General features: G+C 48.3%; 1 protein-coding gene across 10 annotated transcripts in view; it reads left to right on the top strand.

The window, feature by feature from the left end:
* Positions 1-17,130, top strand: part of mical2b (microtubule associated monooxygenase, calponin and LIM domain containing 2b) — a 403,033-nt gene that overhangs the window by 188,787 nt on the left and 197,116 nt on the right. For all 10 annotated transcript variants that reach the window (XM_070899462.1, XM_070899461.1, XM_070899469.1 and 7 more), the window contains 4 exons: positions 2,874-3,000; positions 5,298-5,388; positions 13,947-14,094; positions 16,874-17,073. In XM_070899462.1, the coding sequence (XP_070755563.1) occupies positions 2,874-3,000; positions 5,298-5,388; positions 13,947-14,094; positions 16,874-17,073 (566 nt within the window). The remainder of the gene's footprint in view (positions 1-2,873; positions 3,001-5,297; positions 5,389-13,946; positions 14,095-16,873; positions 17,074-17,130) is intronic.

The raw sequence follows: 17,130 nt of genomic DNA on the forward strand, positions 1-17,130 counted from the left end.
TAGAGTAGAGAGAGAGAGAGAGAAACTATTTCCTCTGGTGGTGAAGCCAGAACAATCCATCCCATAATACTCGTATCTTCAGCCCACTCCCCAACAACAAATAGAATAACAACAACAAAAACCCATTGTGGAAGAGCCCAGCCCAGCACCCTGCAGATATTTGGCAGCCCAGTCCCTGACAATTATTTCATGCAGCTCCAACAATACTCAAGAAGCTCAACACCATCCAGGACAAAGCAGCCCGCTTGATTGGCACCCCAACCTTAAAATTAGAGCCAGGCTGTCTGGAACTCTCACCCCCAAAAAGCTGTTGAGTCTGGGGGTCAATTGGAGCTTTCAAGACAGATCGATAGATTTTTGTTGAATAAGAGTATTAAGGGTTATGGGGCAAAGGCGGATAGCTGGAGTTAGGATACAGATCAGCCACGATCTAATTGATTGGCGGAACAGGCTCGAGGGGCTGAATGGCCTCCTCCTGTTCCTGTGGATATGATCGTGTTTGATTGCTATCCACGCCGACAGTAACCCATTGGCTCCGCAAACCTGCTCAAGATGGTCCTGATCTGTGGCGTGAGGCTTGTGCTGAAACTGCAAGGAGTGAAGCTGTAACCGAGAGTCCCCTGGGTGGGGATGGGGTGGTGGAGGCAGGAAACAGTGAATCCAACACTGCCCCTGCCCCTCGACAGGCACAATACACCAACACACACTGCTGTGAAGCCTAGATTCTGTTCTTTGGGCAGTTTTCCCGCAGTGAGTGTGTGATCTGCTGAGCCAGTGTCTCTACAGATTTATTGGGATGGCAGATATGGCAAGAATGTTTTTTTTTAGCAAAAGCAGTGATAGATTCCGCCGTGAAATCTCCATTATCTTCATTCATCTGTCGTCTCAATAGTCCGGGAGGATTTTCAAATCCCAAAGCCTTTATCAAGAGGTTGAATCTACACAGTGTTTCAACTGTTATCTCGCCCATACTGCCTCGTACCAAATTATTGCTGCACTGTGCAGGCACGGCTGAAAGTTGCAGACTCAGAGGAGGGGGGAGGGAGAGGGAGAGGGAGGGGGAGGGGGAGTAGGGGGGAGGAGGAGGGGTAGGGAGAGGGGGGAGGAGGAGGGAGGAGGAGGGATAGGAGGAGGGGGTAGGGAGAGGGGTAGGGAGAGGGGGGAGGAGGAGGGGTAGGGAGAGGGGGGGAGGAGGAGGGGTAGGGAGAGGGGGGGAGGAGGAGGGGTAGGAGAGGGGGGAGGAGGAGGGCTAGGGAGAGGGGGAGGAGGAGGGCTAGGGAGAGGGGGGAGGAGGAGGGGCAGGGGTAGGGAGAGGGGGGAGGGGGAGTGGTAGGGGGAGGGAGAGGGAGGAGGAGGGAGTGGTAGAGGGAGAGGGGGGAGGAGGAGGGGTAGGGAGAGGGGGGAGGAGGAGGGGTAGGGAGAGGGGGGAGGAGGAGGGGTAAGGAGAGGGGGGAGAGGAGGGGTAGGGAGAGGGGGGGGAGGAGGAGGGGTAGGGAGAGGGGGGAGGAGGAGTGGTAGAGGGAGGAGGAGGGAGTGGTAGAGGGAGATGGGGGAGGGTGAGAGGGTGAGAGGGAGGGGGTGAGGGAGGGAGGGGGAGGGTAAGAGGGAAGGGGAGAGGGAGTGGGGTGAGGTTGGGGGAGTGGGTGGGGCTGAGGGAGGGGGAGAGAGTGGAGGGAGAGAGAGAGCACAACCTTCAATATTTAATACCTTTCATGACCTCAGGACGTCCCAAAGCCTTTTACAGCCAGTGAAGTACTGTCTGTTTCAGGTGTGGTCACATAATGTAGCATCTGCCACTTTCAAGTTATTGACTGGGAAAGGAGCCATTATCTGCTCCACTATACAGGATAATGAGGATTCTACATTTGGGGAACAATCCTGCCTTTTAACCTTTGTCTAGGGATCTTTCCATGCAGGCAGATGGGCTTTACTGCTTCATCCAAAAGATGACACCCATGACAGTGCAGCACTCCCCCAGTACTGCTTGGGAATAGCTGCCTAGACTATGTTCTCAGATGTTGCAGTGGGATTGGAACCCATACCCTTAACCTCTGATGCGAGAGTGCTACCAGTAATGCAAAAACGTTCAAACTTAAGTTCTGTGTCTGTGAATAAAATAGCTTTCAGGCAGGGAGAGGAGATTACATTTTTTTCCATTCATTCATCTTCGGGATGTGGGCGTCGCTGGCAAGGCCAGCATTTATTGCCCATCCCTAATTGCCCTTGAGAAGATGGTGGTGAGCCGCCACCTTGAACCGCTGCAGTCCGTGTGGTGAAGGTACTCCCACAGTGCTGTTAGGGAGGGAGTTCCAGGATTAACTAATGGGGTTCACCCTGAGATGCCCCGCTCCAGCAAAATCCAGCCTAACATTCTATAAAGCCTTCATCTTGTAGGACATATTGATGTTTACAGTTTATTTCCTGTACTCCGTGATGTCCCACCATGTTTGGTACCAACCCTGAACAGGACATTATTCAGCTGTTGGTCAGTGAGGTCATCACATAATCTGGGCTGACACTCCCAGTGACTGAGGGAGCGCTGCACTGTCGCAGATGCCGTCTTTCAGATGAGATAGGTGGATGTAAAAGATCCCACGGCCACTATTTCCAAGAAGAGCAGGGGAGTTATCCCCGGTGTCCTGGGCCCAATATTTATCCCTCAATCAACATCACAAAAACACATTATCTGGGCATCGCTGTGCACAACTTGGCGGCTATGTTTCCTACATTACAACAGTGACTAATAGGCTGTAAAGCGCTTTGGGATATCCCGATGCTGGTGAAAGGTGCTGGGTAGAAATGCAAGTTCATTCTATCTTTGGGAAGTGTAGAATCGTTTGATGTGATTGAATTTTCCCCCCCTCTAATTGCAGAGAAAGTATTTATCGACTGCTACCTCAAACCACAACAGAAAATATCAGCAAGAACTTCGACCAGTACACGATAGATCCGGGGACACGGTACCCCAACCTCAACTCTAACTGTGTCCAGCTTCACCAGGTAAGACCATTGTGAGAGATCGACAGTCACAGTGCACATATACATCATAGAATCGTCGAATGATACAGCACAGGAGGAGGCTGTTTTGCCCATCCTGCCCATGCTGGTTCTTTGGTAAAGCTATCTAATTAGTCTCACTCCCCCCTGCTCTTTCCCCATAGCACTGCAATTTTTTTTTCCTTCAAGTATTTATCCAATTTACTTTTGAAAGTTACTGTTGAATCTGCTTCACCGCTCTTTCAGGCAGCGCGTTCCACATCATTATAAGAACATAAGAATTAGGAGCAGGAGTAGGCCATTCAGTCCCTCAAGCCTGCTCCGCCCGCCATTCAGTAAGATCATGGCTGATATTCTACCTCAGCTCCACTTTCCTGCACTGTCCCCATATCCCTTGATTCCCTTAATATCCAAAAATCTATAGCTCTCTGTCTTGAATATATTCAAAGACTGAGCTGCTACAGCCCTCTGATGTAGAGAATTCCAGAGATTCACCACCCTCCTCTGAGTGAAGAAATTTCTCCTCATCTCAGTCCTAAATGGCCAACCCTTTATTCTGAGACTGTGACCCCTGGTTCTCGACTCCCCAGCCAGGGGAAACATCCTTCCTGCATCTGCTCTGTCAAGCCCTGTAAGAATTGTGTATGTTTCATAACTCACTGTGTTAAAGAAAATTTTTTCTCGTGTCGCCTCTGGTTCTTTTGCCAATCAACTTAAATCTGTGTCCCTCTGATTACTGACCCTTCCGCCAACATTTCTCCTTATTTACCCGATCAAAACTCTTCATGATTTTGAACACCTCTATCAAATCTCGCCTTAACCTTCTCTGCTCTAAGGAGAACAAGCCCAGTTTCTCCAGTCGTTTCACATAACTGAAGTTCCTCATCCCTGGTACCATTCTAGTAAATCTGCTCTTTACCCTCTCCAAGGCTATAATGTATTTGCTTCATGGGTTTGTGCTTAAGAATTCATAGCAACACATTGCTATTAAGAACGTTTAAGAATCTGTTACATCTTGAACTTTTTCAGTTCTGACGATGTGTCACAGACCTGAAACATTAACTCTGTTTCTATCCACAGATGCTGCCTGATCTGCTGAGATTTCCAGCGTTTTCTATTTTTATATCTGCTATTAAGAACTAGTTGGTTGTTAAACCTTTGTTAATAAATCACACTACACATTACCAGTTCATCCACTAGGCTCCCAACTGCATACCTCATCATAGATGACCTCGACCCAACTGACTGGAGTTTTATTGAGTCTTGTGAACATCATGCGACTGGTCAAGCCACTCACAATGTAACAGCTCCACAAACCTGTGAGCATGCTCACAGGTGCATACATTACACCAAAGAGGGAATTACATATTCGCCAAGTTGATGGTGTCCTGTTACCATAACAGTCATAAAAGTGGTACGTGTGAACAGGAACAATTGAATCCCCAACCCCAACACATTGCAGCTTTTGTTACATCAACCCTGGCAGGCAGTAAAAACTCTTGTTCGATATCACAAACCTTCCCCTTTATTCTTTCCTCCCCAACCCCGTCGGGAGTTCCTGGATCTTTACCTAGTGATGATGAAGGAACAGCCGACATTTTTCCAAGTCAGGATGGTGTGTGACTTGGAGGGGAACGTAGAGGTGGTGGTGCTCCCATGCGCCTGCTGCCCTTGTCCTTCTAGGTGGTAGAGGTTGCGGGTTTGGGAGGTGCTGCCAAAGAAGCCTTGGCGAGTTGCTGCAGTGCATCTTGTAGATGGTACACACTGCAGCCACGGTGCGCCGGTGGTGGAGGGAGTGAATGTTTAAGGTGGTGGATGGGGTGCCGATCAAGCGGGCTGCTTTGTCCTGGATGGTGTCGAGCTTCTTGAGTGTTGTTTGAGCTGCACTCATCCAGGCCAGTGGAGAGTATTCCATCACACTCCTGACTTGTGCCTTGTAGATGATGGAAAGGCTTTGGGGAGTCAGGAGGTGAGACACTCGCCGCAGAATACCCAGCCTCTGACCCGCTCTTGTTACCACAGTATTTATGTGGCTGGTCCAGTTAAGTTTTTGGTAAATGGTGACCCCCAGGATGTTGATGGTGGGGGATTCAGCAATGGTTATGCAGACTGAACGGAGGTGTTCAGCAAAGCGCTAATCCAATCGATGTTTGGTCTTCCCCAATGTAGAGGGGACCGTATAGTGAGCAGCGAATACAGTACACTAAGTATTTTGTTTTTGAAAGAATTAATCAGCTTGCTCACGTAATCAGCTTTGGTCTACAGGGAACAAATTGAGAATTTCCTTTAATCTCCTTCAGGTTCGTCAACTGTACATCACAACGGACCTGAAGAACTGCCCACTGGAAAGAGTAAACTCCATTCGAAAGTCTAGCAAAGTTTCACGTCGTGGTGAGTTGTGTTTTATATTCGACGTTAGATCTGCCAGTACTCTTGGCCTCCTCCAGCCTCCAGAGATCTCTGCGCTCCTCTAACCCTGGCTTCTTGATTAACCCCGACTCCCATCACGCTACCATCAGTGGCCGGCCGTGCCTTCAGCTGCCTGGGCCCTTAAGCTCTGGAATTCCCTCCCTAAACCTCTCCTCCTCTCTCTCCTCTTTTTAAGATCCTCCTTAAAACCTATCTCTATGACCAAGCTTTTGGTTGCCTATCCTAATATCTCCTTATGTGGCTCGTTGTCTGTTTGTTTGATAATCGCTCCTGTGAAATGCCTTGGGATGTTTAAGGTGCTATGGAAATGCACATTGTGCGTACTCCGGCCTAGTTTTCGGTGTGAAAGTCATTTTTATTTAAGGTCCAAATATCTCTTGGCAGGCTTTGCCATTGATGAATTTTGTGTGTTTTCGCTTGTTCTTTTGAAAAATTGGACAATGTAGAACCCAGGGTCATGGCCCAAAGCAAGATCTTAAACATAACTTTCACTCCAAACTCTTTTGAGAGCTTAAAAATTAATAATATGGCTCTGAATTTGCTTCGGTCAAGATTCTAGTGATTATGCCAAGATTCCAAACACTTTTCCCTGGAGATTGCGGTGGGAGAGGGTGGGGGCTGAGCGGGAGAAAGGGAGGGGGAGGGGCAGGAGGGCGTGGGGGGAAGATGGTGCGGTGGGAGGAGAGGGGCCAGTGGGGGTGGGCAGGGGTGGAGAGGGGCGGTGAGGGGGGAGGGGAGGCGGTGTAGGGGGAGAGGGAGGGGAGGCAGTGTGGTGGGAGGGAGGAGGCGGTGGAGGGGAGAGGAGGCAGTGGGGCGGGGGGAAGAGGAGGCGGAGGGGAGAGGAGGCGGTGGGGGGAGAAGGAGGAGGGGAGGTGGAGAGGGGGGACAGGAGGTGGGGAGGGGAGAGGGGGGACGGGAGGTGGTGTGGAGGGAGGGGGAAGGGGGCAGTGTGGGGGGAGGGGGGTGGTGGGGGGAGGGGGTGCCGTGGGTGGCAGAGGGAGGAGGGTGGGAAGCGTGGATCAGTAACAGTGACCATGAAGTTGTCAGATTGTCATGAAAACCCAACTGGTTTACTGATGTCCCTTTAGGGAAGGAAACCTGCTGTCTTTATCCGGTCTGGGCCTATATGTGACTCCAGTCCTATACCAACGTGGTTGATTCTTGACTGCCCTTTGAAGTAGCCTAGCGACACACTCCTTGGTATCAAACCCGCTGCAAAGAATTCCATATGGACTGAAGCAGTTCAATAACAAGGCTCACCACCGCCTTGTTAGAGCAACTAGGGATGGGCAATAAATGCCAGCCTTGCCAGCGAGGCCCAATTCCCCAGAATGAGTAATAAAAAAATAAAGTCTCTTCACCTCCCAAGTAAAGAATGAAAAGAAAAACGTCCCAAAGCGTGCACAATCATATTCCAATACAGAGCCCCAGTCAATCCTGTGAGGGCAGATTGAATAGAATGGGCCTATATTGTCTGGAGTTTAGAAGGATGAAAGTTGATCTCAATTCCAAAGATTCAGCACCCTCTGAGTGAAGAAATTTCTCCTCATCTCAGTCCTAAATGGCTGACCTCTTATCCTGAGACTGTGCTCCCTGGTTCTAGACTCTCCAACCAAGGTAAACAGCCTCTCAGCATCTATCTTGTCAATCCTCTTCAGAATTTATATGTTTTAATGAGATCATCTCTCATCTTTCTAAACTCTAGAGAATATAGGCCTAGTCTACTCAATCTCTCCTTATAGGACAATCCCCCCATTCCAGGAATCAGTCTGGTGAACCTTTGTTGCACCGTCTCTAAGGCAAGTATATCTTTCCTTAGGTAGGAGACCAGAACAGTTCACAGCACTCCAGATGTGGTCTCACCAAAGCCCGATATAATTCCAGCAAGACTTCCTTCCTCTTGTACTCCATCCCCCTTGCAATAAAGGCCAAGATACGGTTTGCCTTCCTAATTGCTTACTGTACCTGCATGTTCAACACCTGATTTTAGAAAAGCGGACTGAAGGATTTCACTTTAAGGGGTTCAGCTTTTCTCCACTGGTATCGGCAACAGCCATTTCTAGGTTACAAAGTGTCTCACTCCTGCAAGAGGTGATCTCAGGTCCAACTCTCACTTGACGGAATTCAGTGAATCGGTGTTCACTGCCCGAGACGGCAGCCTGTTCCACAGGTGCACTATTCTCTGGGGAAAGACCCACCTCCTGACATCTCACCTAGATCTGGTCTTATAGCAATTTCAAGTTGTGACCCCTGGTCCACTCTAACCTCTTTAATTGGAAGCAACTGTCAACTGGAACACAATCTATTCCTTTAATCATCTTATAAGCCTCAATCAGATCATCCCAAAGTCTTCGCTTCTCTAAAAGCCTTTCTTGCATAAATTTACATTGTACTTACAGCACAATGGAACTTAAGAAATAGGAGCAGGAGTCGGCCATTTGGCCCCTCGAGCCTGCTCCATCATTTAATAAGATCATGGCTGATCTGATCCTGACCTCAACACTTCCCTGCCCGCTCCCCATAACCCTTGACTCCTTTATCGTTCAAAAATCTGTCTGTCTCCACCTTAAATCTATTCAATGACCTAGCTTCCACAGCTCTCTGGGGCAGAGAATTCCAAAGATTCACGACCTTCGGAGAGAAGAACTTCCTCCTCATTTCTGTTTTAAATGGGCGACCCCTTATTCTGAAAATATGCCCCCTAGTTCTAGATTCCCCCATGAGGGGAAACATCCTCTCTGCATCGACCCTGTCAAACCCCCTCAGAATCTTATGATTCAATAAAATCACCTCTCATTCTTCTAAACTTCAATGAGTATAGGCCCAACCTGCTCAACCTTTCTTCATATGACAACCCCTTCATAAGAACATAAGAAATAGGAACAGGAGTAGGCCATACGGCCCGTCGGGCCTGCTCCGCCATTCAATAAGATCATGGCTGATCTGATCATGGATTAAGCTCCACTTCCCCGCCCGCTCCCCATAACCCCTTATCCCCTTATTGTTTAAGAAACTGTCTATTTCTGTCTTAAATTTATTCAGGGGCCCAGCTTCCACAGCTCTCTGAGGCAGCGAATTCCACAGATTCACAACCCTCTGAGAGAAGAAATGTCTCCTCATCTTTGATTTAAATGGGAGGCCCCTTATTCTGAGATCATGCCCTCTAGTTCTAGTCTCCCCCATCAGTGGAAACATCCTCTCTGCATCCACCTTGTCAAGCCTGCTCATAATCTTATATGTTTCGATAAGATCACCTCTCATTCTTCTGAATTCCAATGAGTAGAGGCCCAACCTACTCAACCTTACCTCATAAGTCCAACCCCCTCATCCCCAGAATCAACCTAGTGAACCTTCTCTGAACTGCCTCCAAAGCAAGTATATCTTTTCGTAAATATGGAAACCAAAACTGCACGCAGTATTCCAGGTGTGGCCTCACCAATACCTTGTTTAGCTGTAGCAAGACTTCCCTGCTTTTATACTCCATCCCCTTTGCAATAAAGGCCAAGATACCATTGGCCTTCCTGATCACTTGCTGTACTTGCATACTATCCTTTTGTGTTTCATGCACAAGTATCCCCAGGACCGGCTGTACTGCGGCACTTTGCAGTCTTTCCCCATTTGAATAATAACTTGCTCTTTGATGTTTTTTTCTGCCAAAGTGCATGACCTCACATTTTCAGACATTATACTCCATCTGCCAAATTTTTGCCCACTCACTTAGCCTGTCTATGTCCTTTTGCAGATTTTTTGTGTCCTCCTCACACATTGCTTTTCCTCCCATCCTTGTATCGTCAGCAAACTTGGCTACGTTACACTCAGTCCCTTCTTCCAAGTCGTTAATATAGATTGTAAATAGTTGGGGTCCCAGCACTGATCTCTGCGGCACCCCACTAGTTACTGGTTGCCAACCAGAAAATGAACCATTTAGCCCGACTCTCTGTTCTCTGTTAGTTAGCCAATCCTCTATCCATGCTAATATATTACCCCCAACCCCGTGAACTTTTATCGTGTGCAGTAACCTTTTTTGTGGCACCTTGTCAAATGCCAAATACACCACATCCACTGGTTTCCCTTTATTCACCCTGTTCACTACATCCTCAAAGAACTCCAGCAAATTTGTCAAACATGACTTCCCCTTCATAAATCCATGCTGACTCTGCCTGACCGAATTTTGCTTTTCCAAATGTCCTGCTACTGCTTCTTTAATAATGGACTCCAACATTTTCCCAACTACAGATGTTAGGCTAACTGGTCTATAGTCTCCTGCTTTTTGTCTGCCTCCTCTTTTAAATAGGGGTGTTACATTTGCAGTTTTCCAATCTGCTGGGCCCTCCCCAGAATCCAGAGAATTTTGGTAAATTACAACCAATGTATCCACAATCCCTGCTGCTGCTTCTCTTAAGACCCTACGATGCAAGCCATCAGGTCCACGGGATTTATCTGCCTTTACAACTTTACCAATCCACTTTACCAATCCACTTTACCCAACTCTGCCCTCATACCTTCATAGTCTCCTTTATTTAAGCTTAATACACTGGTTAGAGATCCAACTTTCTCACCCTCCATCTAAATTTGAAATTCAATCATTCCGAGGGGATCCTTTACTAGGAGATTGTTTATTATTCCTGTCTCATTACACAGGACCAGATCTAAGATAGCCTGCCCCCAGTTGGTTCCGTTACATACTGCTCAAGGAACCCGTCCCTTACACACTCTATAAACTCTTCCTCAAGGCTACCCTGACCAATTTGATTTATCCAATCAATATGGAAGTTAAAATCACGCATGATTATTGCTGTTCCCTTTTTACAAACCCCCACTATTTCCTGGTTTCTGCTCCGACCAACACAGTTGCTACTGTTAGGGGGCCTATGGACTATGCCCACAAGTGACTTTTTCCCCTTATTGTTCCTTATCTCCACCCAAACTGTTTGAACACCCTTATCATTTGAGCCAATATAGTTTCTCACTATTGCAGTGATTTAATCCTTTATCCATAGAGCTACCCCACCTCCTTTTCCTTTCTGTCTGTCCTTCCGGATTGTCACGTATCCTCGACTATTTAATTCCCAGTCCTGGTCACCTTGCAACCACGTCTCTGTAATAGCTATCAGATCATACCCATTTGAACTCATCTATTTTGATACAAATGCTACGTGCATTTAAACAAAGTGCCTTTAAGTTTGTTTTTTTACCCTTTTTTCCTGCTTGTTTTCTCTCTCATTCAAACTCGCTTTCTTTATTTTTGCTTTCTAATTCCAGCTTTACTCCCCTCCCTACTGGATCTATTTTCAGGTTCCCATCCCCTGCCAAGCTAGTTTAAACCCTCCCCAACAGCACTAGCAAATCCCCACCTTCCCCCCCCACCCTCCCACCCTCCCCACGAGGATATTGGTCCCGGCTCTGTTGAGGTGCAATTCGTCTGATTTGTACAGGTCCCACCTCCCCCAGAAGCGGTCCCAATGCTTCAGGAATCAACCTCCTGAACCTTCTCTGAGGCAGAGTCAGCATGGTTTTATGAAAGGGAAATCATGTTTGACAAATTTTCTGGAGTTCTTTGAGGATGTAATGAGCAGGGTGGATAAGGGAGAACCAGTGGATGTGGTGTATTTGAATTTCCAGAAGGTATTCGATAAGGTGCCACGTAAAAGATTACTGTACAAGATAAAAGTTCACGGGGTTGGAGGTAATATATTAGCATGGATAGAGGATTGGCTAAATAACAGAAAACAGAGAGTCAGGATAAATGGGTCATTTTCCGGTTGGCAAACAGTAACTAGTGGGGTGCCGCAGGGATCGGTGCTTAGGCCTCAACAATTTACAATCTATATTAATGACTTCGATGAAGGGACCGAGTGTAATGTAACCAAGTTTGCTGATGATACAAAGATGGGTGGGAAAGCAAATTGTGAGGAGGACACAAAAAATCTGCAAAGGGATATAGACAGGCCGTGAGTGGGCAAAAATTTGGCAGATGGAGTACAACGTGGGAAAATGTGAGGTTATCCACTTTGGCAGAAAAAATAGAAAAGCAAATTATAATTTAAATGGAGAAAAATTGCCAAGTGCTGCAATACGGAGGGACCTGGGGGTCCTTGAGCATGAAACGCAAAAGGTTAGTATGCAGGTACAGCAAGTAATCAGGAAGGCAAATGGAATGTTGGCCTTTATTGCAAGGGGGATAGAGTATAAAAGCAGAGAAGTCCTGCTACAACTGTACAAGGTATTGGTGAGACCACACCTGGAGTACTCTGTACAGTTTTGGTCTCCTTATTTAAGCATTGGAGGCTGTTCAGAGAAGGTTCACTAGGTTGATTCCGGAGTTGAGAGGGTTAACTTATGAAGATAGGTTGAGTAGGTTGGGCCTATACTCATTAGAGTTCAGAAGAATGAGAGGTGATCTTTTCGAAACATATAAGATAATGAGGGGGCGCGACAAGGTGGATGTAGAGAGGATATTTCCACTCATAGAGGAAACCAAAACTAGGGAACATAGTCTGAGAATAAGGGGCCGCCCATTTAAAACTGAGATGAGGAGGAATTTCTTCTTTCATAGTGTTGTAAATCTGTGGAATTCTCTGCCCCAGAGAGCTGTGGAGGCTGGGTCATTGAATATATTTAAGACGGAGATAGACAGATTTTTGAGCGATAAGGGAGTAAAGGTTATGGGGAGCGGGCATCGAAGCGGAGGTGAACCCAATATCAGATCAGCCGTGATCTTATTCAATGGCGGAGCAGGCTCGAGGGACCAAATGGTCTAGTCCTGCTCCGATTTCTTATGTTCTCATGCCTCCAATGCAAGTATAACCTGCCTTAAATAAGGAGACCAAAACTGTACACAGTACTCCAGGTGTGGTCTTGGTCCAACTGAACCGCGCCAGTGTCTATGTTCCACATGAGCCTCCTACCACCCCTCTTCAACTCACCCCATCAGCATATCATGTTAGTTAAAATTAGTCCGCGGCTTTTCACTATACTTACGGGACACACTTGGAGTACCGTTCTGGTCTCCGCACTATAGGAAGGCTATTGAAGCATTGGAGAAAGTCTGCACTATTAACCAGAATCAAGAGGATGTGACGATCAGGGAAGATTGAGCAGGCTGGAAAAGAGACCAGATAGAGGTCTTAAAAAAAAAAAGGAAGAAAGACTTGCATTTATATAGCGTCTTTCATGACCACAGGACATCTCAAAGTGCTTTACAGCCAATGAAATACTTTTGGAGTGCAGTCATTGTTGTAATGTGGGAAACGCAGCAGCCAATTTGCCTACAGCAAGCTCCCACAAACAGCAATGTGATAATGACCAGATAATCTGTTGATTGAGGGATAAATATTGGCCAGGACACTGGGGATAGTGCCACGGGTTCTTTTACCTCCACCTGAGAAGGCAGACGGGGCCTCGGTTTAACGTCTCCACTGTAAGACGGTACCTCCGACAATGCAGCGCTCCCTCAGCACTGCACTGGGAGTGTAAGCCTCCATTTCTGTGCTCAAGTCTGTGGAGTGGGACTCGAACCCACAACCTTTTGACTCGAAGGCAAGTGTGCTGCCCACTGAGCCACAGCTGTCACTGAAAAGTTATGAAGTGGTTCGATAGGGTGGATGTGGAGAAACTGCTCCACTTGTGGGTGAGTCAAGAACAAGGGAGCATCACTATAGGATAGCCACTCGCAGATCAAATGAAACATTTCGGAGGAATTTCTTCAACAGAGAGTGGCAAGAATGTGGGACTCGCTGCCACAGGGAATGGTTGAAGCAGAGAGCGTGGATGTCTTTAAGGGGAGGCTTGATGTACACATGCGGGCGAAACGAGTAGAAGGATACAGGGACAGGGTGGGAGGAGGCTGGTGTGGAGCATTAACACCGGCATGGACCAGTGGGGCTGACTGGCCTCATTCTGTGCTGTAGGGGCCAAAATTGCCCTCTGACCAGAACTTAACCGATCTTGAAGATTTTTCTCTGCCCCAATCCATGAGACCGGGACGGATGCCGGTCGGTGTTATCAGTGCCCTGACACGTTACAACATTCCTCCCCTTCAGTTAAAGGGGAGGGCCGCTGCGAACTCTGCATTTAGTTTAGTTGGGCCCACTGGGCCACCAGGGAGGGTATGGGCCGGGCCAGCGGCTCGGTAACCAAGAGGGGGTGCAGGGCTGCCTGTTGGCGGCTCTGCCGAACCCGTGGCCGCCATTGTCGGGCCGACCTCTGGAGTCAGCCGACGATTAAAATAAAATGGCTGCCGCGGCAGTGTATTCTCCCCTTTAAGGGCAGACGTGTCGCCCAGCCACACACTGCTTCCCGACGGGGAAATCTGTTGGGGGCACCGAGCCGCTCCCGTGGGGCAATTTCCCACGCGGGGTCAGAAAGGGGGTGGCCGCTGGTCGGTGGGGGGGTCACCGCTTGCCCGACGGGGCGACAGTACGGGCGGCGCAGCGATGATGTAACTGAGGTCTCAAACACTGGGCGTGACATTTATCAAACTGCTCATCGGTTGTGTTGTGTTTATTTGCCAATTACAGAGTCGGAGATTCGTCCCAATCGGCTTCTGACCTGGTGCCAGAAACAAACGGAGAGCTACAAGAACGTGGCCATCACTGACCTGACCAGCTCCTGGAGCAGTGGCCTGGCTCTGTGCGCCATCATACATCACTTCTGCCCACAACTCATGTATGATTTACCTTTTGCATAATCTGTGTCAGTGAAGGGTGGGCTGACGCCGGGGAGTCACGCCTCTGGGACCCTAGTCTGCGCCCTGTTTACATTACTGGGCTCCTGTATGTCTGTGACTCCAGTGCAGAGGGCCATAAGCAGCAATCCCACTCAAGGCTGGATCATAGAATGATATAGCACAAAAGGAGGCCATTTGGCCCATCGTGCCTGTGCCAACTTTTTGATAGTTATCCAATTAGTCCCACACTTCCCCCCCCACCCACCCCCCCTGCTCTTTCTCCACAGCCCTGCAAAGCGCTCCTTTACAAGTATTTACCCAATTCCCCTTTGAAAGTTATTATTGAATCTGCTTCAGGCAGTGCGTTCCAAATCAGACTTGACTTGGATTTCTATATAGCGCCTTTCACAACCACAGGACGTCTCAATGCGCTTTACAGCCAATGCAGTGTAGTCACTGTTGTAATGTGGGAAACGCGGCAGCCAACTTATGCACAGCAAGCTCCCACAAACAGTAATGTGATAATCACCAGATAATTGAGGGATAAATATTGGCCCCAGGACACTGGGATAACTCCCCTGCTCTTCTTCAAAATAGTGGCCACGGGATCTTTTATGTCCACCTGAGGGAGCAGCCGGGGCCTCGGTTTAACGTCTCATCTGAAAGATGGCACCTCTAACAGTGCAGGGAATAACTGAGGGATAAATATTGGCCCCAGGACACTAGGGAGCACTCCCCTGCTCTTTTTCAAAATAGTGCCATGGCTGTGCCTTCAGCTGCCTGGGTCTGAAACTCTGTAACTCCCTCCCTAAACCTCTCCGCTTCTCTACCTGTCTCTCCTCCTGTAAAACCCACCTTGCACGTTAAAACCTGCCTCTTTCACCAAGCTTTTGGCCCCCTGTCCTATTATGTGGCTCGGTGTCAATTTTCTTGTCTGATCACACTCCTTGGGAAGTGCCTTGGGACATTTCATGATGTGAAATTAAATGCGCTATATAAATGCAAGTTTTACTGACCTAGCATGTTGTGCTGACCTTGGTTACAGTTTGGAATCTCGCAGTGTCGGTGTGGTGAGACTTTGATCTTTCTGACGCCCGAGGAAGTGACTTATGAATATAGGCTGATGTAGATTGGGCCTATACACATTAGAGTTCAGAAGAATGAGAGGTGATCTTATTGAAACATATAAGATAATGAGAGGGTTCGACAAGGTGGATGCAGAGAGGATATTTCCACTCATAGGGGAAACTAAAACTAAGGACATAGGGCCCAAGTTTCGGTGGAGTTGCTTCTAGTTTTTTGGAGCAACTAGTTTAGTTTGGAGTATGTTAGAAATTGCAATTCTCGGATATTAGTTTGCTCCAGTTCTAGTGAGTAAGTTTAGGTTGGCTTTAGGTAAGGTACATTTTTTTCAAAAGGGGGTGTGTCCAGCCACTCAGGCCTGTTTTGCAAGTTTCGGCAGTGAAAACTTACTACAAACTAACTTAGGATGGAGTAAATGTCCACTTTTGTAAGTTCTGAAAAACCTTACCTAGAGTTAAGTTTAGTGCAGGCACAGCCAGAGACGGGGGGTGGGAAGCATTAAACACGCAGGTAACATCAACATCGCAACAGCGGGGGGTAAGGGAAGTTAGAGGATTTTCCATAAACACCTTCACAACAACATTAAAGAAGCAAAGTACATTTAAAGCACCAAGCACTAAACGAAGCACAAAAAGTAATAAGCAATTAATTGATAAAAAATAGAAGGAACCCTACACCTAAAGCACCAAGACCAAAGTAATAAGTAATCAATCAATAAAAAATAGAAGTCCTACCTTTATGTGAAGGGAAGGTGTCTCGGTCAGTGTCTCTCTCTGTAGTGTCTCTCTCTCTCTGTATCTGACAGTGAGGGGTGGGGGGAGGGGGTGTTGTGTGTGTGTGTGGATGGTGTGTGTGTGTGGGTGGGGGGGTGTGTGTTGTGTGGGGGGGGGATGTGGGGGGGTGAGTGTGTGTGGGGGAGAGACTGGAAGGAGGCACCCCTGCTCTCTCCTCCGGCCCTTCGATCATTGAGTGCCCCCCAACCCACGCTCCTCCATCCCTGTTGCCGCGCTCCCCCCTCCATCTGTTGCCACACTCCCCCACCCCGGTTGCCACGCACCCCCTCCCGGTATCCACGCACCCCTCCCTCCTCCACTCCCGGTATCCACGCTCTCCCGAGCCATTGCGAGCTCTGAGAAGAAGGCATGATCCCTAGCCCCGCCCCCCTGGGAGACTACGCTGCGCCACGCCACACCACGCCATGGTCCAGGAGGACCGGAGAATTGCTGCAGAATATTCCGGCGCACCTTCGAGCCCAGGCAGGTCACGTAAGTCTCGGAGGTGCGCCGTTTTCACCAGATGCCGAAACTTGGGCCCATAGTCTCAGAATAAGGGGCTGCCCATTTAAAACGGAAATGAGGAAGAATTTCTTCTCTGAGGGTTGTAAATCTGTGGAATTCTCTGCCCCTGAGAGCTGTGGAGGCTGGGTCATTGAATATATTTAAGGCGAAGATAGACAGATTTTTGAATGATAAGGGAGTAAAAGGTTATGGGGAGCGGGCAGGGAAGTGGAGGTGAGCCCAAGATCAGATCAGCCGTGATCGTATTGAATGGTGGAGTAGGTTCGAGGGGCCATATGGCCTACTCCTGCTCCTACTTCTTATGTTCCTATGTTCTTATGAATGTGAGAAAGACCAGCCTCCCCAGTCCCCCAGCATCCCAGCCCCATTAATGTGACCCTTCTACTTTGTTCCCCAGTGACTTTGATGCCCTGAATGAAGAAGACGCTGCCAAAAACAACCAGCTGGCCTTTGACGTAGCGGAGCGGGAGTTTGGAATCTCTCCGGTCACCACTGGGAAGGAGATGGCTTCAGTCAGCGAGCCCGACAAGCTCAGCATGGTCATGTACCTCTCCAAGTTCTACGAGCTCTTCCGCAGCAACCCACCCTCAGCTGCCTGTGAGTCATCCCTCTCTTGCAAGATCCATTGGTGACACGCACTGTACTCGTTTGACA

Source organism: Pristiophorus japonicus, chromosome 14 (assembly GCF_044704955.1).
Source record: "Pristiophorus japonicus isolate sPriJap1 chromosome 14, sPriJap1.hap1, whole genome shotgun sequence".
Lineage (NCBI taxonomy): Eukaryota > Metazoa > Chordata > Chondrichthyes > Pristiophoridae > Pristiophorus > Pristiophorus japonicus.